General features: G+C 45.7%; 1 protein-coding gene across 2 annotated transcripts in view; it reads left to right on the top strand.

Moving 5' to 3' along the window:
- The window catches only part of CHD9 (chromodomain helicase DNA binding protein 9), a 365,799-nt gene that overhangs the window by 26,438 nt on the left and 314,531 nt on the right, over positions 1 to 24,830 (top strand). For both annotated transcript variants that reach the window (XM_075325725.1, XM_075325724.1), the window contains exon 2: positions 19,985 to 21,520. In XM_075325725.1, the coding sequence (XP_075181840.1) occupies positions 20,105 to 21,520 (1,416 nt within the window). In that variant the 5' untranslated portion in view covers positions 19,985 to 20,104. The remainder of the gene's footprint in view (positions 1 to 19,984; positions 21,521 to 24,830) is intronic.

Here is a 24,830-nt window from a genome sequence, read left to right as displayed (position 1 = left end):
TACGCCCCTGTGGGCCTTTTATCATGCTAATGAATGTGCAGTGTCACAGGATGATCTCACCTCCCCGGCTGCCATCGCGTACGACGCTGGATTTCACCTCAGTGCGCATGACCTCGGAGTTTGGGTCATGCGCACTATGAAGCCGGGTGTACGCGTCCTGGCTTCAAACTCAAGTAGTGCGCATGACCCAAACTCCAGGGTAATGTGCACTGAGCCGAAATCCAGTGTCTGACGCGATGGCGGCGGAGAGGTGAGATCATCCTCTCATTCATTCGCATGTTGGCACACCCACAAGGGTGTACTAACTTGCTCATGAGGGGCGACTAGCCAGGGGAACTAACGCCCAGGGAACTAGTCGCTGGCCTCATTAGCATACGGTAAAAGATCTTTAGAAATACTTTTCTAAAGATCTCTTTATCTATGCTAGTGTATACAGGGACAGTTAGGCAGGGATTAGGCTGCTTTCACACATCATTTTTTTGCAATCAGGCACAATCCGGCGCTTTGCAGAAAAAACACAACCGTTTTTTTTTGTCGCCGGATGCGTTTTTTCCTCATAGACTTGCATTAGCACCGGATTGTGCCGCATGGCCTTGTGTTTTGCAGAGCTGTGGAGTCGGTAAGCCAAACCTTCGACTCCGACTCCTCAATTTCCCTTGCACTGACTCCGACTCCACGACTCCGACTCCTACATATAATGCTTATAATTAAGTGAAAAAGTTATTGTAGTACATGAACATCAGAGATTTAATCATTTTTATGATACAATAATCAAGATATTTAGATAGAACATAAAATATATTTATTGGAATACAACTTTAGAACACAAAAAACTGTAATAAATTGTAAATATGTTATACAATATGTAATATACAGTAGATTACATATATATCTTGTGTGTGTGTGTATGTATATATATATATATATATATATATATATATATATATATATACACACACACACAAGATATATATGTAATCTACTATATATTACATATTGTATAACATATTTACAATTTATTACAGTTTTTTGTGTTCTAAAGTTGTATCCAATAAATATATCTTTTGTTCTATCTAAATATCTTGATTATTGTATCATACAAATGATTAAATGTCTGATGTTCACATTGCACTACAATACATTTTTCACTTAAATATAAGCAATATACTAAATGTTATTATTTAGTATTTTTTTGTTGAAAACATTTTTGCCACTTACATAGTGTTATATATAACCCTATGTAATACACTATGTAATTAACACTATGTAAGTGGGAAAAAACAGTTTTCAACAAAAGCATACTAAATAACATTTGTGCAGTCTATGAATTTGTTCTAAGAAATAGAATTTCTTCCATCAGATCCTCCTTCGCAGATGACCTCAAATCTGACCTAATAATTTTAAGGCTAGAGAACAACCTCTCTACAGTAACTTGGGTTGGAGGGAAAGCCGTAACCACATGGGCAACATCTCTAACAATTTCTGGGTATTAAGGAATTGCCTCATGCACAGTCAGTTTTGATGAACGGTTGAATTTTTCTATTTCTTTGAGAGCAAGTGAAAAATTTTACTGAAATCTGGTCAATCTGATGCTATAGGAGATGGAGTGAAATCTTTTTCCTTGCGGCAACACTTTGCTGCTCCATGTCATCCAAATACTTGTCAAAGTTAAACTCCTCATCTGATGAGGATGAAGATATGGCAGCAGTAGCACTGTCAGGCCCCAAGTCCTCTTGCTCCTGGCAGTCCTGTAGCCGCTCAACCTAACTGCTACCTCACTCAAAGCTTCTTTTCCTTTAATAAGCTGTTGATCTTCAAGCAGTATACAATGACTTGGGTCCACATAAACAGCTGCCAGAAGAATTTTATTTTCCAATAGCTGTATCTCTCTCCGTTTCATTGAAGCAGAAATGCCATTTGCGATTAAACCTCCTCTTTGGGACAGGTAAAATAGCAAGTTCTTTCACTCCCTTATGAAAATGCCAGGAGTTAAATCCTCAGCTTGTGATTTTTTAGTCACGGTAAATGGGTGATTAAGCAATTCCTTCAATTCAGCCACTGACCTTCATTTAATGTTACTTGAGGGTTCACTGTTACACCTCGTGGCTCTCCTGTGGCAAGGAATGAGACAGTCTCCTTGCCTGCCACGAGCGCTCCTGCTCCGCAGCGCCGAAGGTCTGCCAGACTGCGCAGAGTGCAGGAGAAACCTCCTCAGAGAGGCAGCACAAGGGTGACACCTAGTGGTACTCCTGTTGCAAGAAATGAGGCGGTCTCCCATTCCTTGCCTGCCACAGCTCCTCCTGCTCAGCAGCCTCGAAGGTCTATGAGGTTGCGCAATGTGCAGAGATTTGCTGCTCAGGGAAGCAGTGAGACTCCCGTTATCTCTACACATTGTGAGACCGAGGATCCCGCCTCTATTTCCCAGAGGCAGGAGGGTGAGCATGTGCTATGCTTGGTGGATCCTGATTCGCCCACTGACGTCACACGGCTTGATGACAAGGCTGGTGACGTGGTGAATCCTGACTGGCCAGGCTGGGATGTCGTGGATCCTGATTGGGTCAAGTCCGTCATCTCCGCCTCGCGCCCGCCCTTGGCTGGAGCTACACCTCCTTAAAAGCTCCTCCTGCCATCATGGCGGCGCGCGACCGTCCTTCCATGTTTGGATGTCTGGCAGCGTGCTGCCACGCCACTGCTCAGGCATTATCTTCTTCTGTGGGCTTGGCCCTTGCTGCTTAGGCAGCACCTGGTTTGCAGGCCGTGTCCCTGCCTTGCTGCTCCGGCAGTAGCTCCTTCTACAGGCCGTGTTCCTGTCCCAGGTGAGCTCCTCGAGTCTCCACTGGACTCACCTGGTTATTGAAAGCACACGTGCGTGGGCACCTCTGTGCTACCCTCGTGCCATATTCTCGTGACTTCCACTGGCACACGTGCGTGGGCACCTCTGTGCTTCCCCGTGCAACAGGTACACCGAGCCGTGTGATCCCTGCCATACAACCCACACGGGTTAGGGCAGACCGGTGTACATAGATCGTCTGTGACATTCCAGACGATCGCTAGCAGCAACCCGCTCACTCTTCACCCACCATAGCAGCGGTCCCTTACACCGCACAGTGGACCTTGACCGGCGGAAGCTGTCCATTCCCCATCTTGGCACGCTTCCCCGGGTCCCCCTCGTAACAGTTCACCATATCTATAAGAAACTATTTTAGTTCAAGCAATCGCTCAGTCATTAAATAAGTGCTGCCTCACCGAGTGGCTTGATCAACAATTGCCCCTTTCCCAGCACGTCTCTTCAAGATGGAATCATATTAGGGGTTCTAGCGGCAATAACCAACTTCCTCACTGTTACAATTAGATTTACAGCATGTCCGCCCAGTTTCACACATCCGGCTTTTCACCGGTTTGGCGGATGCGGCGCACGCCAGTACAGTACGATACAGTACAGTGGCAGCGCTGCAACTTCCGGGTCACATGTTCCGGTCACATGACAGGCTGCCGGATGCGTTCTTTTGAACTGCGCATGCTCAGTATCATACAAGATCCGTCAAAAAACGGACGAGCCGCATGGAAAAACTTATGTAACAGATCCGTTTTTTTCACCGCATCCGTTGCATAGGTTTTTGAGCTGGATGGTGCCTGATGCAAAAAAACTGATGTGTGAAAGCAGCCTTCGCAATATGCACCCAGAACTGCTCGTGGGTCTGGGTGCATATTGGACCTGACAGGTTCCCCTTAACACTACTTGCAGCCTTTATCATAGGTTGAGTTTTGATGCTAGTGGTACCAGATATTGTTTTGCCGCCTATAACCGTCCTTACGCTCACCATACACATTATATTGCTATGACCAAAAAATGGTTTGGTCAGTCATTTGGTCGGCAGCTATCTCAGCCGTCTCTTCAACTGAGCTCTCCTGGGCTTTCTAAGAAAGCCTCTGTCAGACATGTTTGGCGGCTTTTCTCCAGGAAAACAATAGATTCGGAAATAGGACATGTCAGCTTCTTAACTCCATCGACTTCATTCGGAGTCCCAGTACACATTAAAGGGAACCTGTCACCAAATTTGGTGACTATAAGCTGCGTCCACCACCAGTGGGCTCTTTTATATGGCAATGTAACATGCTGTATATGAGAGCCCAGGACACTGTGTAGAACGTAAAACTGACCTTATATTACTCACCTAAACGGTCGGTACGGTGCAGATTGGTCAGATGGGTGGCTCTGTTCTCCGAGTTTGGTGCCTCCTCTTTCGGCCATCTTTGTCCTCCCTCTTCTGAATCCGGGGTGCATGACGCTTCCTACGTTATGCACACGCACCGGCATTGAGGTGCGGCACAGGCGCACTATAATACTTTGATCTTCATTTGATTTACATTGCTTATTACGATTCGACACTTGGATCAGTAACAGACATGTCTGAGACATATTTTTTTTTTTGTGTATAACAAAACATGTATTTGCAATAATTTTCTGGGAGAAATATTTAATTTTCTGGAGCAATTTAAAGTGTGCCAACAATGTCAGCCATGACTGTAAATGTGAGCTGGGTTCACATCGACATTTGTTACTTGAACAGAATTAACAACAAAGCTGTGGTCCTGGACAGACCTCATTCACTTTATTGGGTCTGTTGGGTTTCCATCATGGCGTTTGCATTTTATTGTCCTTGTCCAGTAATATTAGTGGTATTTCGTATGGAGCCTCCAACACAGATGTGGACATAGCAAACTGTGTTCAGTGTTTCATTAAAAATAGGGTTTTTTTTGTTCAAGTGCCCAGTCATGAAATTTTTTTTATCTTTCTTAAACATTCGACAAGTTCTCCTGCAGCTGCTGGACAAGCTTAGAGATAACTCTGTCGTGAAAATATGTATAAACCTTACCATAAATGATGCCGTGCAGAATATTTATCATATATATATATATATATATATATAATATAATATACATATGGACAGAATTTTTTGAACAAAGACCAGGTTTAGTGTCCGTAGTTCACTTACCTGAATGATAATACTTGTGTTGTGGTCCAGGACATAGTTAAACTTTTTTAGAGACATTTTTTAAACATTAAACACTTAAAACAGAGCTGCACAACATTTTGTGGTCCAAGAACTACACTGTAATACTAAACCAGTCCGAAGGGCCGCAACATTATTAAAGGAGTACTCACATGCACACGTCACCAGGACCACTGTCAGTACACTAGTACATAATTAGAACCAAGTTTTAAGTATTTGAGAAGGATTGTGAGAGTTTTTGTGCCAAACAAACCAGTGTGAAAAAAAACAAACTTACACTGAGTTTTTGGAGCAGAAACTCAGCCTAATCCTCCTCATAATCTCAGGATTAGGTTTTGAGGATTTTTCAGTTTTAACATGAAGAACGTAATGGAGTGTTACATGACCAGAATCCACCAGAACATTAATGCAGTGCCAGAACCACAAACAATACATAAATATAGTGCCAGATTATGATCTGTACATCAATACAGCACCAGACCCACCATAAGTACATGAGTGCATTATTAGGACCACTGTTGGTACATGGATACATTTCCAGAACCACCGTCAGTACTGGAATACATCATCAACCTTAGTTCAGTGATCAATTGCATTTTCAAGTCAGTCCCATATACACTTGTATCGCGTAAACCTACAACAGTCAATATGTCATTTACATTGGTAAGGAGATACTGGGAGTTATCAGCCATCGTCAGACTGTGGATCATACAGGAACCACAATACTGATGAGAAGTAGTCAGTGTCACAAATAAGCGTTAACATCCAGATACCTTATAGATGACACCTACTCTGATTGAAGTCGTTCCCATCCCTTTTGTTTCTAACTCTTGTGTCACAGTAGAGCTGCCATGATGAGATTTCACACCCAGAGCTCATCTCTCCAGACTTACCTCTACCCTGGCCTTCTGCAATACTTCCTGACACAATGCCCTAAAAGTCTCATTATAATACTCCATCAATAAAAATATCTCCATGGTGCGCCCCTGAATAAATAATTGCCCCTTGCTATGCTTCCTGCACAAAATATAATGTCTGTATATTGTCTTTTGCATTTTCCCTGGCCAAGGAGATGTGGTATGATCAGACCATGTCCCTGTACGGTCAGACACAGCCATTACACAGTACATAGCAGGGGCACATACTGTATATAAGATTATCTCAGCACAGGAAAAAAATGTTATACACATCCAATTGTGGAAATTATTACTATACCAAGATCTATTGATTAAAATTAAGTTTGTTCGTGGGAAAACCCTTTTAAGACTATTTTTTTCTTTCACCCCATGTAAGAAAAATAGAGTTTCTACTTTGTCAATTACATTAAGAATGTGTTCAGACGACCATATGTGTAAATCGATTCTTAGATGGGACTGCAATCCTCGGACAGGCCGCCCATCTCCTGACCGGAGCGTGACGGCTGCATAAAAATATATGAAGATATTACACTCAAGTCAGGGAGCCATGGCCAATCCGTGCATTGTGGTGGGATCTCGGACTGATTCATACGGTCAAATCAAAAGGAAAACTGCGGTCTTAAGCACTTCTCTCAAGGTCCAAATCTGAGCAATAAGGACGTCAAGGAGTCAACTTGGAGTTACTATAAATCAATGAAGAATGACATCGTCCTCCAAAGGTGAATTATCCAGTATACTTTATTCTGCCATGGTGCAACGTTTTGACCTTGCAAAAGACATATACAGGTCGAAACATTGCACCATGGCAGAATAGAGTATACTGGATAATTCACTTCCTTTCTCGCCTTTTCATTGGGGGTCACAGACAGTGGGTATTATAGTGTCTCCAGGGGAGGCGTGACACTAGATTGAAAAAGTGTTAGCTCCTCCCCCCACAGCATATACCCTAGCTAGGCAGGAAACTAGCTCAGTTTTTTCTAGTGTCAGCAGTGAGGCTGACATGTCTGGCCTTGCCCAGGGCAGCTTATTTATTTTATTTAATTTTTGTTTGTTTTTTCTTATTCTATTTTTGACTATGGGGCAATACCAGGGTGCCTTGCCACCCTCGTTCCCCCCACTTACGGGCAGAGGAAACCTGGCGTGCACAAGCCGTCAGTCTTCCCTCGCGCCCAAGTGGTCGGGTCTGTGTACCCCTCCAGGCTCCCTTGAAGCACCTCACATCCGTGTCTTTTGCCCAATTCCATCTGCGCCCTCTACAACTGGATCTTTTATACTCTGGGACAAGAATCCAGCTTCTCTAGACCGGTCAGTCCGCTTATCTCGGACTGCGCTCAACTCCCTCGTCTGGTGGACTCAAGCCTCATCCCTATCTCAATGGAAGTCCTTCCGTCCTGTCCACTGGCAAGTAGTCACGACAGATGCCAGCCTCATAGGTTGGGGAGCGGTGTTCTCCACCACACTGTTCACAGACGCTGGTCTCCCTCCGAGCGCTCCCTTCACATCAACGTTCTAGAGATCAGGGCCATATTTTTGGCCCTTCAGAACTTTCAACCCTTACTATTGGGTCTCCCTGTTCGGATTCAGTCAGACAATGCCACGGCTGTGGCTTACATCAACCGTCAGGGAGGAACTCGCAGCAGGGCAGCGATGAAAGAAGTATCCAGGATTCTTCTTTGGGCAGAGATGCACATTTCCATTATTTCAGCTGTCCATATTCCGGAGGTAGACAACTGGGCCGCAGAGTTTCTCAGCAGACAGGGTCTAGCGGCAGGGGAATGGTCCCTCCACGACGAAGTGTTCCATCAGATCACTCTTTGCTGGGGACTCCCAGATGTAGACCTCATGGCGTCTCGGATGAACGCCAAGGTACATCCCTTCTTATCCCGGTCGAAAGACCCGCTAGCGCCCAGCTCCGACGCTCTAGTCTTCCCGTGGTCGCAGTTTCGCCTGCCCTACATCTTCCCTCCGTTTCCTCTCATTCCGAGAGTAATCAAGAAAATCAAGGCGGAGGGAATTCCGGTGATCCTCGTGGCCCCGGACTGGCCCAGGAGAGCCTGGTACCCAGAGCTTCTCCAACTTCTCAGCGACACTCCCTGGCGTCCCCCGACCGCCCGAATCTTCTGTCGTAAGGTCCAATATTCCACCAGAATACAGCACAGCTGCATTTGATGGCGTGGCGCTTGAATCATTGATTCTAGCCAAGTCAGGTCTTCTTCTAAGATAGTTCATACCATGCTTAATGCTCGGAAGCCCTCCTCCGCCAGCATCTATCACAGGACCTGGAAGACCTATCTTTCCTGGTGTGACTGTCATCACCGGTTGCCCCTTGCCTTTTCAATCCCTAATGTTCTTGCTTTTCTGCAAGACGGTCTGGACTCGGGACTAGCTCTCAGTACCCTTAAAGGACAAGTTTCTGCATTGTCAATATTTTTCCAGAAGCAGCTGGCTTCTCGACCTCAGGTCCGTACCTTTCTTCAAGGGGTAGCGCATTTGGTCCCTCCTTATCGCCACCCCTTAGATCCCTGGTACCTGAATCTGGTTCTCGGAGCTCTTCAGCTTCCTCCTTTCGAACCTCTGAGAGAAATCTCTCTTCAACGTCTGTCTTGGAAGGTTGCCTTTTTAGTCGCCATTACCTCTATCAGGCGAGTGTCCGAACTGGCGGCCCTTTCCTGTCGCTCACTTTACCTGATATTCCATCACGATAAGGTAAGAAGAAACGTGTTCCAGCTCACCGCTCTGGTGTGTAAGTCTGAGGAGTAGACCAGCTGATCATGCACGGAAATCCCAGGCACAAGGGGATAATAGCAGATACAAAGTAACGAAAATCCAGCGGATCACAGGCAGATGAATTAAAAACTTTCCTTTATTTTCGTCGCTTTAAAAATGGATAGACAGCATCCACAAGGCACAGTTCATCCAACGCGTTTCGACATAACGCAGTGTCATCCATGAATAAGAACTTACGACACTGCGTTATGTCGAAACGCGTTGGATGAACTGTGCCTTGTGGATGCTGTCTATCCATTTTTAAAGCGACGAAAATAAAGGAAAGTTTTTAATTCATCTGCCTGTGATTCGCTGGATTTCCGTTACTTTGTATCACGATAAGGTGGTCCTTTGGCCTTCCCCCGCCTTTCTTCCGAAGGTCGTATCTTCTTTCCACTTGAACGAAGACATTGTGTTGCCGTCATTCTGTCCGGCCCCGGTCCACTCCTTTGAAAAAGCCCTTCACACTCTAGCTCTCGTTGGGCTCTGCGGATCTACATCTCCAGAACAGCGCCGTTGCGCAAGTCCGATGCTTTCTTCGTCCTCTCAGAAGGATACAAAAAGGGCAACTAGGCCTCTAAATCCACGATTTCTCGATGAATCAGGACTGCCATCTGTGAGGCATACAAAGCACGAGGTTTTGTTCCCCCTCAATCTGCGCGGGCCCACTCTACGCGAGCAGTGGGTGCTTCCTGGGCTATCCGCCATCAGGCTTCGGCGGCCCAACTTTGCAAGGTCGCTATCTGGTCCAGTGTGCACACATTTACAAAATTCTACAGAGTGCATACGCATGCCTCGCGGATGCTGCTCTTGGAAGAAAAGTCCTTCAGGTGGCAGTGGCCCATTTATAAGTGGCCACTGCCTGGTTCGTTCTTGACAGTGTTTTGATATGTGTTCACTGCAGTTGCAGTTGTTGGTCAGCTCTTAGTCTGATGTTATACACTGTTAATAGTTCAGTTCCCACCCAGGGACTGCTTTGGGACGTCCCACTGTCTGTGTCCCCCAATGAAAAGGCGAGAAAGGAAATGACATTTTTGTCATTTTATTACCCCGATTGCCAACGCACCAGGGCAATTCGGGAAGAGACGGGTAAAGTCCCAGAACTGTCGCATCGAATGGATGTGGCATTTCTGGGCGGCTGCTGGCTGATATTGTTAGGCTTGGGGGTTGCCCATAACGTGGAGCTCCCCATCCTGAGAATACCAGCCTCCAGCCGTGTGGCTTTACCCTGGCTGGTATCAGAATGGGGGGGGACCGCACGCGTTTTTTTTTTAATTTTTTTTTTTTCTATTGCACAGTATAGACCCACCCACCGGCGGCTGTGATTGGTTGCAGTGAGACAGCTGTCACTCAGCGTGTGGGCTTTTCTAACTGCAACCAATCATAGGCGCCGGTGGGCGTGGACAGCAGGGAATACGAGATTGATTAATGAGCTGCCGGCTTTTTCAAAATAGTAAAAGCCGCCGGAGCAGTGTGACCGCCGTGCTGCGCCGCGCCGGTGATCGGGGATCGATAAGTATGAGAGAGGGGGGAGACTGACCGACAGACAGAGAGAGGGACAGACAAGACAGAGAGACAGACAGAGACCGACCGACGGACTGAGGGAGATTGACCGACCTAGACAGAAAAAGAAAGAATGACCGACATTGCTACAAAAAAGCACAAAACGTACAAGGAGCATACAGAGATGCATCCGTGTCACGTACTTGTGCGCACCAAACCATTGACTTTCATGGTGTCCGTGTGTGCATGTTCCGTGCAGGAAACGGACATGCTGCCGTGAAAAACGGAAACACATACGGATCACGGACATGATGAAAAACGCAAGTTTGACCACAAACATAGATTAACATTGGTGCACGTTTGTCCGTGTCTCCGGTATATACGGAGACAGGCAAAACACGCACGTTTTTAACGGATGTGTGTCGGAGGCCTAAAGGAAATCAAGTCAGTAAAATCAGTGTTTCATGGAGAGTGCCGGAGCTCACAACTCAGTACAAGTCTACGACAGCCTTGTTCTGGCTCATAGAGATGCGTTAGGAGCTTTTGACATAACTTCTGGCCTGTTAGAAGTTATGGACACAACCTGGTGCCGCGGGACCAGAACAACGCTGAAAAAAAATGAAAACACCGGAGGGTAAGTATCATGGTAGAGGCAGGGAACTTACATTCATAGCGCCACTCCAGCGTTTTTTGGGTTTTTATTTCCACCGGTGGAGAGGGTCTTTAAATCTGAGCTCCCAGCCCCCGGTCTTATAGTCACACTCTGACGAATTCATCTTCTATCACTGCCGCTCTGGTTGTTCTCTGGTGATTTATGACCTGTTAGCAGCTCCAGTGTTTCATGGAGTGCACCAGAGGTCACAACTCAATACAAGTCTATGAGAGCCTCGTTCTGGCCTCGTTTCAGCTCATAGAGATGCATTAGGAGCTTGTGACGTAACGTCTGGCCTGTTAGAAGTTATGGACACAAGTTGGTGCCACTGGACAGGAGCAGTGCCAGAAAAGGATGAAAACGCCATTGGGTAAGTATAACACTAGGGGCACGGAACTTTTAGTTACAGCGCCACTCTAGTGCTTCAGTGGTGTGTGTGGGTGTATATACACTACAATAGTTTGGGGTCTTTTCCAGAAAAATCATTCTTTTATTTATCAAATGAGTTGTATAATGAATAGAAAATATCGTCCAGACATTGATGAGGTTAGAAATAATGATTTTTACTTGAAATAATAATTTTCTCTTCTGACTTTTCTTTCGTCACAGAATGCTCCTTTGCAGCAATTCCAGCTTTGCAGAGCTTTGGCATTCTAGCTGTTAATTTGCGGAGGTAATCTGGAGATATTTCCCCCCATGCTTCCCCACTCCCACAAGTTGGATTGGCTTGATGGGCACTTTTTGCGCACCATATGGTCAAGCTGCTCCCACAACAGCTCAATAGGGTTGAGATCTGGTGACTGGGCTGGCCACTCCATTACAGATAGAATACCAGCTGCCGGCTTCTTCCCTATATAGTTCATGCATAATTTGGAGGTGTGCTTTGGGTCAGTGTCCTGTTGTAGGATGAAATTGGCTTCAATCAAGCGCTGTCCACAGGGTATGGCATGGCGTTGCAAAATGGAGTGATAGTCTTCCTTATTCAAAATCTCTTTTACATTATACAAATCTCCCACTTTACCAGCACCAACGCAACCCCAGACCATCACATTATCTCCACCATGCTTGACAGATGGCGTCAGGCACTCTTCCAGCATCTTTTCAGTTGTTCTGCATCTCACAAATGTTCTGTGTGATCCAAACACCTCAAACTTCTATTCATCTGTCAATAACACTTTTTTCCAATATTCCTCTGTCCAATGTCTGTGTTCTTTTGCCCATATTAATCTTTTCCTTTTATTAGCCAGTCTCAGATATAGCTTTTTCTTTGCCACTCTGCCCTGAAGGCCAGCATCCCGGAGTCGCCTCTTCGCTGTAGATGTTGACACTGGCATTTTGCGGGTACTGTTTAATGAAGCTGCCAGTTGAGGACCTGTGAGGCGTTGATTTCTCACACTAGAGACTCTAATGTACTTGTCTTGCTGCTCAGTTGTGCAGAGTGGCCTCCCACTTCTCTTTCTACTCTGGTTAGAGCCTGTTTGTGCTCTCCTCTGAAGGGAGTAGTACACACCGTTGTAGGAAATCTTCAGTTTCTTGGCAATTTCTCGCATGGAATATCCTTCAGTTCTAAGAAAAAGAATAGACTATTCAGTTTCACATGAAAGTTCTCTTTTACTGGCCATTTTGAGAGTTTAATGGAACCAACAAATGTAATGCTCTAGATTCTCAACTAGCTTAAAGAAAGGTCAATTTTATAGCTTCTCTAATCAGCAAAACTGTTTTCAGCTGTGCTAACATACTTGCACAAGGGTTTCCAAGGGATTTCTAAACATCCATTAGCCTTCTAACACAGTTAGCAAACACAATGTACCATGAGAACACTGGAGTGGTTGTTTGAAATGGGTGTATATACACCTATGTAGATATTGCATTGAAAAACAGATGTTTGCAGCTAGAATAGTCATTTAGCACACTAACAATGTATAGAGTGTATTTCCGTTTAATTTAATGTTAGCATTGAAAAAAAAAATGTGCTTCTCTTTCAAAAATAAGGAAATATCTAAGTGACCCTAAACTTTTCAACTGTAGTGCATAACATATGTGTATATATATATATATATATATATATATATATATATATATATATATATATATATATATATATATATATATATATATATATATTGGTACATAATGCATGCTGCTCTGCCACCTAGTGAGTCATGCACAAGTTGCAAACTCTGAGATGTGACCTTTTGATACATTATTGTTACGAATGGGTGTAATTTTATATCTTTGCAGTAATATGAGTGCGGCCCCCGATGAATCTTTATAATCACCTGGATATATAAAATGTGAGGCAGCATAGCAATTAGGAATTTAGAAGGCTTGTGATTTAATAGTCCGTAATGGCGATGTTTGGTTCCAAATGAAAACCTTCTTCAAGCCAAATTACATACAATAAAATACATAATAATATATAATATTATTTAGATTATTTTATATTTTATTATATATAATTTGTCTTGAAGAAGGTTTTCGTTTGGAACCAACATCGCCATTACGGACTATTAAATCACAAGTCTTTTTCTGAACGTTTACGTCCAGCCGACCGCGGCGTCCGATACGGATTCTGGGCACTTTTTTCAGGCAGCATTGCAAGATGATGAATTCACTGCCCGGCTACTGTTCAGTGATGAGCGACCTAACACTTAAACGGAAAGGTGATCCATGACAACGTCCGATTATGGGAACAAAAAATCCCAAAACCACTGCAAGTAAATGTTTTCTGTGCAATCTCTAACACAAAGGTATTGGGGCCCTATTTTTTCTCTGAAAAGACTGTTATGGGTACATCGTATCGCGATATGTTACAGTTGTGGTCGTTTCCGTAACTGACAATTGATTCCAGAAACTTCATTTTCCAACAAGACGGTGTTCCACCTAGTGAGAGAGTGTGAGCATGCAGAGGTACGTCGCTATCTCAACAAGGAACTCCCAAGCCGGTGGATTGGGTGCTGTAGTTGTGGTGACACTTGGCGCTCTTCAGGTGGCCCCCAGGGCTCCCGATCTGACAGTATATGACTTCATTTGGGGGTATGTCAAAGACATTGTTTCGGTGCTGCCTTTGCCAGCAAACAATGGATGAGCTCCGAGACCACATTACCGCTGCTCTAATGACCGTCAACGGGGACATGATGGAACATGTTTGGGTCAAACTGGATTACTGCAGATATGTGTCATGTGACAAAAGGAAGACACATAGAACATTTGTAAACATTATGTGCTAATTTATGCGCCATTCACTATTGTGCATGTAATACATATTGAAATATACACTGATGAGCAAAATGGTAACAATGTTTTGAGCTTTTGCCATTCAGGCTCCATATCTCACCATCCACTACAGCTTTGAGAGTGAGGCTACCTTCATTTTATAGACAATCATCTTGGCTATCTCATACATAAATTTGACTTGCAACTATTTAGCATATCACTAGTTATCCCGATTATTGTCACTGCATTGTTAAGGCCACGTCTCACTAAGCGACATCGCTGCTGAGTCACGGTTTTGTGACGCAACAGCAATCTTGCTAGCGATGTTGCTGTGTGTGACATCCAACAACAACCTGGCCCCTGCTGTGAGGCCGCCGGTCATTGCCGAATGTCCTGGACCATTTTCTTCAAAGGCGATGTCCTGCTGGGCATGACGCATCGCTGTGTTTGACGCTGTGTGACAGGGTCCCAATGACAGCAGAGATGGTTATACAGGTCGCTACTGCGACCTGTATCGTTACTGAGTCGTTGGTAAGGTCTGCCTGTGTGACATCTCACCAGCGACTTACCAGCGATCCTTATCAGGTCGCATCGTTTTCAGGATTGCTGGTAAGTCGCTAAATGTGACGGGGCTTTACTGTTTTGTTCCTAAAAATCTAAATTTTATTTTTTATTATTTTCTTAGTATTTTGTAAATCCACCTCTTGGCTTTCAACACTACCTTAATCCTTCTGGGCATGTTCTCCTCCAGATTCAAGCATGTCTCAACCGAAATCTAGTCATAGGTCTCTTTTACATGTTCCCAATATTGGTGTATACTGGTTGACTCGCTTGGGAATGTATTCAGCTTTCTGCAACCCTATCCACAAGTGTTCAATAGGGTTGAGGTTTGGGGACTGTGGGGACAATCCAGCACCTCGACTTCATTGTCATTGAACCATTTATTCGCCAATCTTGACATATGCTTCAGGTTGTTTTCCCGCTGGAACACTGTGTCAGCCTTTTCATACCCATAGTATTCAATTGTATGAAGTACCGTATTTTTCGGACTATAAGACGCACTGGACTATAAGACGCACCCTGGTTTTAGAGGAGGAAAATGGGAAAATAAAACTTTAAGCAAAAAATGTGGTCATGACACACTGATATGGGGCGAGGATCTGCTGCTGACACTGTTATGGGGGTAATGTCCCCAAATTCTCTACTAAGGTACCCCATCCTGGTAATGATCCTCCTGCCTTGTATATGATCCTGCTATAAACCCCCATCCTGTTCATATACCCCCATCCTGCTCATATACCCCCATCCTGTTCATATACCCCGATCCTATTGATATACCCCCATCCTATTGGTATACCCCCCATCCATCCTGCTCATATTCCCCCATCCATCCTGCTCATATACTCCCATCCTGTTCATATACCCCCATCCTGCTCATATACCCCCTATCCTGCTACTGTATATACCCCCATCCTGCTATATACCCCCCATCCTGCTCATATACTCCCATACTGCTCATATACCCCCATACTGCTCATATACCCCCATCCTGCTCATATACCCCCATCCTGCTCATATACTCCCATCCTGCTCATATACTCCCATCCTGCTCATATACTCCCATCCTGCTCATATACTCCCATCCTGTTCATATACTCCCATCCTGCTCATATACCCCCATCCTGTTCATATACTCCCATCCTGTTCATATACCCCCATCCTGTTCATATACCCCCATCCTGCTCATATACCCCCATCCTGTTCATATACTCCCATCCTGCTCATATACTCCCATCCTGCTCATATACTCCCATCCTGCTCATATACTCCCATCCTGTTCATATACCCCCATCCTGTTCATATACCCCCATCCTGCCTGCTCATATACTCCCATCCTGCTATATGCCCCCATCCTGTTCATATACCCCCATCCATCCTGCTCATATACTCCCATCCTGTTCATATACCCCCATCCTGCCTGCTCATATACTCCCATCCTGCTATATGCCCCCATCCTGTTCATATACCCCATCCATCCTGCTCATATACTCCCATCCTGTTCATATACCCCCATCCTGCCTGCTCATATACTCCCATCCTGCTATATGCCCCCATCCTGTTCATATACCCCATCCATCCTGCTCATATACTCCCATCCTGTTCATATACCCCCATCCTGCCTGCTCATATACTCCCATCCTGCTATATGCCCCCATCCTGTTCATATACCCCCCATCCATCCTGCTCATATACTCCCATCCTGTTCATATACCCCCCATCCTGCCTGCTCATATACTCCCATCCTGCTATATGCCCCCATCCTGTTCATATACCCCCCATCCATCCTGCTCATATACTCCCATCCTGTTCATATACCCCCATCCTGTTCATATACCCCCCATCCATCCTGCTCATATACTCCCATCCTGCTATATGCCCCCATCGTGCTCATATACCATCCTGGTATATGGCCTGTATCCTATAGCAGAGAGAAAAAAACAAACGTTTATACTCACCTTTTCCTCACTCCCTCCAGCACCGATCATCTTCCTCTCTGCGCTGCTGACCTGTGTGTGTGTGTGGAGCCGTTCCCCTGCAGCACGCGATGTCTTCCTGTCTGTGCCGATCAGCTGACCAGCACAGATCAGCTGACCGGCACAGACAGGAAGACATTGCTTGCTGCAGGGGGGCGGCTCCACACACGGGGACGGGTGAGTGCACTGATTCACTGCACCCCGCGCTGATGATGACGCGCGGGTGGCAGTGAATACAGCCGCACATGATCACTCCAGGCTGTAATTGCCAGGGGTGATCATGCGGCGGGCTCTTTGCTATGCGCGCATCCCCGCTCGTCCCCGCTCGTCCTCCCGCCCACCTGTCAGCGCCGGCTTCTGCGCTGAGAGATGGGCGAGAGGATGGGCGTGCATATGTAATGAGCGGGCCCACGTGGTCACGAGCAGGCGCTGCTACAGCCTGCTCGTGCCCCCGATGACCCGCAGCACCCTCATTCCCGGCCGCAGCCCTATAGTCAGACCATAAGACGCACCCCCAACTTTCCCCCAACATTTGGGGGAAAAAAAGTGCATCTTATGGTCCGAAAAATACGGTAACTCTACTTGTACGATACTCACATATGGCTCAGCAATGAAACCACCATTGATTCTGGTCAAATATCCAACGCCTTTGGCTGTAATCACCCACATATCCTTTCCACTTTTGTACTTCTTTGCAAACTCCAGCCAGTATTTAATTTGATGATATTGAAGTTGAGGCTTCGTCACCTATTTTGGGCCACCAAAAAACTTGTGTAACGTGCTTCATCCGGTGCTTGTATGGTCATCTGTCATCTCACTATTACGAAGCATACGAGCCACCTCCACTGCCGTCCTTGTCACACCAGAACTGATAGACCTTGTGATGAGCCGACTTGTTGACTCTGATATTTGCCTGGACGTCACCTCTTGGCTTTTGAATGGATGGACGGACTTCATTTTATATTCTTCCAACTGTGATGGCACTAACATGAATATTTTCTTGGCTGAGAGATCGCTATCGATGAACTGGATGATGCTGTTCCTATTGTCTTAGGAAATCTTCTTCTTGGCTGCTCGTTAATTAAACAAGTGGCCTTTCACTTGGCAATCAACCTAATAACACACTGAGCTATTAGGGAATGTGAGAACAGGTTGTAATTTATAGTTTACAGGAAGAAAAAGATTTTTCCACCACCAGGAGCAAAACTGTAACAATATAGTGACCTGACGGGAATCTGCATAACTAATCATATGCTAAGTAATTGCAAGTCAAACTTATGTATGAGATAGCCAAGATGATTGTCTATAATGTGAAGGTAGTTTAAAGCTGTAATGGTTGGTGAGATATGGAGCCTGAAAGTCAAAAGTCCAAGAGTGTTAGAATGAAGGCCACAAAACAGGAGGTTGCAGTAGTCGAGGTGGGAGACGATGAGGGCATGCATTAGTGTTTTTGCTGATTCTTGGTTAAGGAATGCATAAATCTGGGAGATATTTTTGAGCAGCAGGAGGTGAAGAGGGCTTGGATGTGTGGCTTGAAGGATACAGCAGAGTCGAGGGTTACTCCGAGGCAATGAGCTTGAGAGACTGGGGAGAGTGAGCAGCCATCAACTTTGATATAGATAGGTCTGTTGGGGGTTGAGAGAGGAGGAGGAAAGGTAATGAATTCCATTTTGTCCATGTTAAGCTTTAGGAATCGCGCAGAGAATGAGGATGAAATAGCAGACAGACATTGAGGGATTTTAGGAGAAGATGTCAGGTACAGAGCAATGGAAGCTCTGTACCTGACATAGACAATTAGACAATAACCAATAGTTTAAATCAGCTTTTTTGATATTACATATGTTAAAAAAAATGTTGGCAATGGTTTTTGTTTGATTTTTGTTGTTTATTTTTCATATTACAATCTTTATTACAAAAAAAGCAATCTTGTAATTTTCACACTGGCCACTAGGGCATTTTTAGACTCAAACTTCCTTTTCATTCAGGAAGGGTTTACAGTGTTTCTTTATCATCAGAGACAGAACTACATTGTCACAGCTCCCCCTCCATTTAAAATGATCTTTGCACATGCACATTAGATGCCGCAGTGCGAAAGACAGGATCAGAGACTGTTCATTGTAGCTAATGTACATGTTTTGTTTCCTTGAAACTACAGTAAATTAGAGTCTCCAAAAGCACAAGTGGCCAGTGTGAAAATTGCAAGATTTATTTATCTATCTATCTATATACAGTACAGACCAAAAGTTTGGACACACCTCCTCATTCAAAGAGTTTTCTTTATTCTCATGACTCTAAAAATTGTAGATTCACATTGAAGGCATCAAAACTATGAATTAACACATGTGGAATGAAATACTTAAAAAAGTGTGAAACATCTGAAAATATGTTTTCTATTCTAGGTTCTTCAAAGTAGCCACCTCTTGCTTTGATTACTGCTTTGCACACTCTTGGCATTCTCTTGATGAGCTTCAAGAAGTAGTCACTGGAAATGGTTTCCCAACAGTCTTGAAGGAGTTCCCGGAGATGCTTAGCACTTGTTGGCTCTTTTTCCTTCACTCTGCGGTCCAGCTCACCCCAAACCATCTCGATTGGGTTCAGGTCTGGTGACTGTGGAGGCCAGGTCATCTGGCGTAGCACCCCATCACTCTCCTTCTTAGTCAAATAGCCCTTACACAGCCTGGAGGTGTTTGGGGTCATTGTCCTGTTGAAAAATAAATGATAGTCAAACTAAACGCAAACCGGATGGAATAGCACGCCACTGCAAGATGCTGTGGTAGCCATGCTGGTTCTGTAGGCCTTCAATTTTGAATAAATCCCCAACTGTGTCACCAGTAAAGCACCCCCACACCATCATACCTCCTCCTCCATGCTTCACAGTGGGAACCAGCCATGTAGAGTCCATCCGTTCACCTTTTCTACAAAGACACAGTAGTTGGATCCAAAGATCTCAAATTTGGGCTCACCAGACCAAAACACAGATTTCCACTGGTCTAATGTCCATTCCTTGTGTTCTTTAGCCCAAACAAGTCTCTTCTGCTTGTTGCCTGTCCTTAGCAGGGGTTTCCTAGCAGCTATTTTACCATGAAGGCCTGCTGCACAAAGTCTCCTCTTAACAGTTGTTCTAGAGATGAGAAGGTGTGTCCAAACTTTTGGTCTGTACTGTGTGTGTGTGTGTGTATGTGTATATATATATATGTATGTGTATATATATATATATATATATATATATATATATATATATATGTGAGTGATGGGCTCCACGAGCACGCGCATACAGGCACCATTGCCCTGTGTAGACCTAGCTAGCACTCAGAATAATGATCATGTAAGTGATTTGACAATAAGACTGTATAGTAACTATGCGTCTCCTTTCTTCTCCAGGCTAATATCTCATAATGTAATCATGCTGGAGATCCCCTTCGGAGGATTCGCTCCGCCATGGCTTGGGTCCTGACGTAAGCAGCCCTTAATGAAGCTCTTATAACCGTTCAGGCTATCAATATGACTGATCCCATGATGGATTTTTTCGATGACACGCACCTCTTTGATGAAACGTTGGGTCTGTCTGACGATGCTTTTGCCCACCATGATCCTGTGTCCCTGGTTGATGAATTGAACCTCGGCGCAGAGTTTGAACCCCTCCACGTGGACTCGTTAAACCACGTGCAGGACACTCAGACGCACCAAAAACTCAGTGAGTTTGATACGCTTAATCAGTTCGATTCCATCAAGTTGCACCACGTAAGCCGGTCATACAACAGTCCGGTTGACAGTGTCCTGTCCCCGCGATCACAGTTTAGCTGCTCTCCAATACATCCTCCGAGCCAAGGCAATGGCATGTTTGCCGACGACGGAAGCCCCATGTGGGGTCACCAGACTGCCACAACTATCCCAAATCAGAATGGCTCCCCATTCAGCCAACACCACGGACACTCTCAGACTATGCAGCCAAGCAAAGGATTTGTAACCCACCATGATTTTGCCTTGTTTCAGGCCGGCGAGCAACAGCAGGTCCCAATACAGCAGCAGCACAATAGGAACAGTTTGAACACAGGTCAGGAAACTTTGAATCAACCAAAAACGTTCATGGATGTTAATGTGTCTTTACCCCATAGGACTTCCAGTGCCCAGCAAATCCCTATGGTCAATAACACAAATCCACAAGATTCTTTGCCTTTACAACAGTTCTCTCAATCCACGTCCACATCATTGCATTTCTGCGGCAACCCAGTGGCCACGCAGCATGAGAACGCGTTTGACAGCCACTCTCCGGCGCCTTGTTCTGTGAATTCTACACCAACCTTCTCCTCTCATTATCCCTTCTCCAACAATCACCTAAACCATGCCACACATTCGCTGTCTGATTTCACCGAAGGTCCAGGGTATTCAGATCTCGGAGGCAAGCAGGAGCCTAGCCCGCATGTTCTGAACCCGAGCGAACAGCTGCACAGCAATGATTTCCAGATGGTGCATTCGTCCCATCCTCAGGGTAACTACAATGGAACAAAGATGTCCCCCATGACCATTAACTTCCCATCTCAAGATGGTCCCTCTGTCCGATTGAGCCACTTTAACGATCATTTGGAGAGCAATGGCTTTTCACCCCTGGAGGACAACCTGCTGCAGCAAGTGGATTCTCAGTCGGAGCCGTTTACGGGGCTCGATCCCGTGGATTTGTTGCAGGAAGATCTTTTGCCACATTTCGACGATGCAGCATATTCTCAAGACGGCTCCAGTTCGGATCACGCTGTCCTAAATCATCCTGGCACAGAGACTCACATTGAGCCCCAGCCGATAAATATCCCAAATGCTCTACTCAACGCTCAGCCTCAAGGCCAACAGCTGAACACATGGAATCCACTGATCTCCAATCACATCAACATCCACGACAGGCAATACGTGGCGTCCCAAGGAAAGGTAAGGTGTATTGTTTTTAATTGTTTTGTTGCTTATGTAACTCCCTGCTCAGGAGTCCGGTGGGCAGTCCTACTCACTAATTCACAGCTGAATAGGTCTGAATCTTTTCCCCAGCTCTGTAATATGCCTGCAGATCAGATACCATGCTCAGGTTCACATTTTTTTTTAAAAGGGGCATCATTCAGGGGAAAAAAGAACACACCCCCAGAAAATGTCAGACCCAGTTTTCAGTGTGTGAGACATATAATGAAACAATACCATGCTCTCCTCACCTCTGGCACCTACTGTGTAAACAGGAAAGGGCAGCAGGGTGTGTACGTCATTACAAAAAACTCAGCATCTACAGTTCTTATTTCACGAAACTGTCAGTATGGGGTGAAAGGGAGTAAAGCAGTGTTGACAGTGCCTTGAGAGGAGAGCTGCAGATGCAGTGATGATTGTAATTACACAGCTCTGCTGTACTTCCCTTCCCTCATACTGACAGTGCCTTTGGAGGAGAGCTGCAGATGTAGTGATGATTGTAATGGCACATCTCTGCTGTACTTCCCTTCCCTCATACTGACAGTGCCTTTGGAGGAGAGCTGCAGATGTAGTGATGATTGTAATGGCACAGCTCTGCTGTACTTCCCTTCCCTCATACTTACAGTGCCTTTGGAGGAGAGCTGCAGATGTAGTGATGATTGTAATTACACAGCTCTGCTGTACTTCCCTTCCCTCATACTGACAGTGCCTTTGGAGGAGAGCTGCAGATGTAGTGATGATTGTAATGGCACAGCTCTGCTGTACTTCCCTTCCCTCATACTGACAGTGCCTTTGGAGGAGAGCTGCAGATGTAGTGATGATTGTAATGGCACAGCTCTGCTGTACTTCCCTTCCCTCATACTGACAGTGCCTTTGGAGGAGAGCTGCAGATGTAGTGATGATTGTAATGGCACAGCTCTGCTGTACTTCCTTTCCCTCATACTTACAGTGCCTTGAGAGAAGAGCTGCAGATGCAGTGATGATTTTAATGGCACAGCTCTGCTGTACTTCCCTTCCCTCATACTGACAGTGCCTTTGGAGAAGAGCTGCAGATGCAGTGATGATTGTAAGAAAACAGCTCTGCTGTACTTCCCTTCCCTCATACTGACAGTGCCTTTGGAGGAGAGCTGCAGATGTAGTGATGATTGTAACGACACAGCTCTGCTGTACTTCCCTTCCCTCATACTGACAGTGCCTTTGGAGAAGAGCTGCAGATGCAGTGATGATTGTAAGAAAACAGCTCTGCTGTACTTCCCTTCCCTCATACTGACAGTTCCTTGAGAGGAGAGCAGCAGATGCAGTGATGATTGTAACGACATAGCTCTGCTGTACTTCCTTCGTAGTGACAGTGCCTTGAGAGGAGAGCAGCAGATGCAGTGATGATTGTAACGACATTGCTCTGCTGTACTTCCTTCGTAGTGACAGTGCCTTTGGAGGAGAGCTGCAGATGCAGTGATGTGTGTAATTGCACACAGCTCTGCTGTACTGCCTTTCCTTCTTACAGTGACTGCTATGTGATTAGGGTGCAGCTGTAGATGTGTTTGCAATTGATTGTATTGGAAAACAGAAAAGAAAATCCAAGTCATGTGAATTGGAAGCAAGGAAAAATGAATGCTGCTGTTGTTTTTTGGGCTTTTTATTAATGGTGTTCCTTTTGCAGTAAAAATGACCTTGCAATATGATTCTTTAGCTCAGTACAATTACGTCAATTCCAGCCTTATATAATTTTATTTCTTACTGAGAGCTGTAGCTTTTTCTCTCCCCTCGGTGTGAGGATGTGTTTTTTACTTGGCAAGCTGCTATTTTTCTTCATATAATTTTGGGCTACACACAGTGTTTTGGTCGCTTTTCATTGCATATTTTTGGCAGATGCAGTGGCCAGAAATGACAATTCTGGTGTTTTGCTTTTTTTTTCTGCTTAAATCTCAGGATGGCGGGTTTTCATATCCACTCGTGATGTCAGAGATGAGGCGAAGCAAAGCTATTCATTGATGAGAAGTGTAACGTTCCAGCTGTGGGATTGCTGCGGGCTGCTTGTAAATGCTGTGCCTAACAGACGCCTGCTTAACCCTAAATCACACTGTGTCCCCACAAGCTAAACTGCACATACCCGGTGACACCAGCCAACTGTGTTATGTAGTTGTCAGACAACTCTCAACAGCCTTTAGGAAAAATCTGCTTATCATTGGCTGAGCTGTCAGCACGTGTCTCCATTATATTACTATTGTTACACAGGATCACTGTCTGTGGATTTTAGAGCCCGTAAAATAACCAGTCAGTGCTGGGGCAGCTCCTGCTACTTACATTATTGCCATGTGGGGTGCTGGTTGTCTACAGCTGCCCATGTGCTGCCTTCCTGTCCATCCTCCTGTGCTGCCTTCCTGTCCATCCTCCTGTGCTGCCTTCCTGTCCATCCTCCTGTGCTGCCTTCCTGTCCATCCTCCTGTGCTGCCTTCCTGTCCATCCTCCTGTGCTGCCTTCCTGACCATCCTCCTGTGCTGCCTTCCTGTCCATCCTCCTGTGCTGCCTTCCTGTCCATCCTCCTGTGCTGCCTTCCTGTCCATCCTCCTGTGCTGCCTTCCTGTCCATCCTCCTGTGCTGCCTTCCTGTCCATCCTCCTGTGCTGCCTTCCTGTCCATCCTCCTGTGCTGCCTTCCTGTCCTGTCCTCCTGTGCTGCCTTCCTGACCATCCTCCTGTGCTGCCTTCCTGTCCATCCTCCTGTGCTGCCTTCCTGTCCATCCTTCTGTGTTGCCTTCCTGTCCATCCTCCTGTGCTGCCTTCCTGTCCTGTCCTCCTGTGCTGCCTTCCTGACCATCCTCCTGTGCTGCCTTCCTGACCATCCTCCTGTGCTGCCTTCCTGTCCATCCTCCTGTGCTGCCTTCCTGTCCATCCTCCTGTGCTGCCTTCCTGTCCTGTCCTCCTGTGCTGTCTTCCTGTGCTGTCCTCCTGTGCTGTCCTCCTGTGCTGTCCTCCTGTGCTGCCTTCCTGTGCTGTCTTCCTGTGCTGTCTTCCTGTGCTGTCCTCCTGTGCTGTCTTCCTGTGCTGTCTTCCTGTGCTGTCTTCCTGTGCTGTCCTCCTGTGCGGCCTTCCTGTGCTGTCTTCCTGTGCTGTCCTCCTGTGCTGTCCTCCTGTGCTGTCCTCCTGTGCTGCCTTCCTGTGCTGTCTTCCTGTGCTGTCTTCCTGTGCTGTCCTCCTGTGCTGTCTTCCTGTGCTGTCTTCCTGTGCTGTCTTCCTGTGCTGCCTTCCTGTGCTGTCCTCCTGTGCGGCCTTCCTGTGTTGTCCTCCTGT

Source organism: Anomaloglossus baeobatrachus, chromosome 10, assembly GCF_048569485.1.
Source record: "Anomaloglossus baeobatrachus isolate aAnoBae1 chromosome 10, aAnoBae1.hap1, whole genome shotgun sequence".
Taxonomy (NCBI): Eukaryota; Metazoa; Chordata; class Amphibia; order Anura; family Aromobatidae; genus Anomaloglossus; species Anomaloglossus baeobatrachus.
The sequence above is the reverse complement of the archived record's forward strand: the minus strand, read 5'-3'. Positions and strand labels throughout refer to the sequence as shown.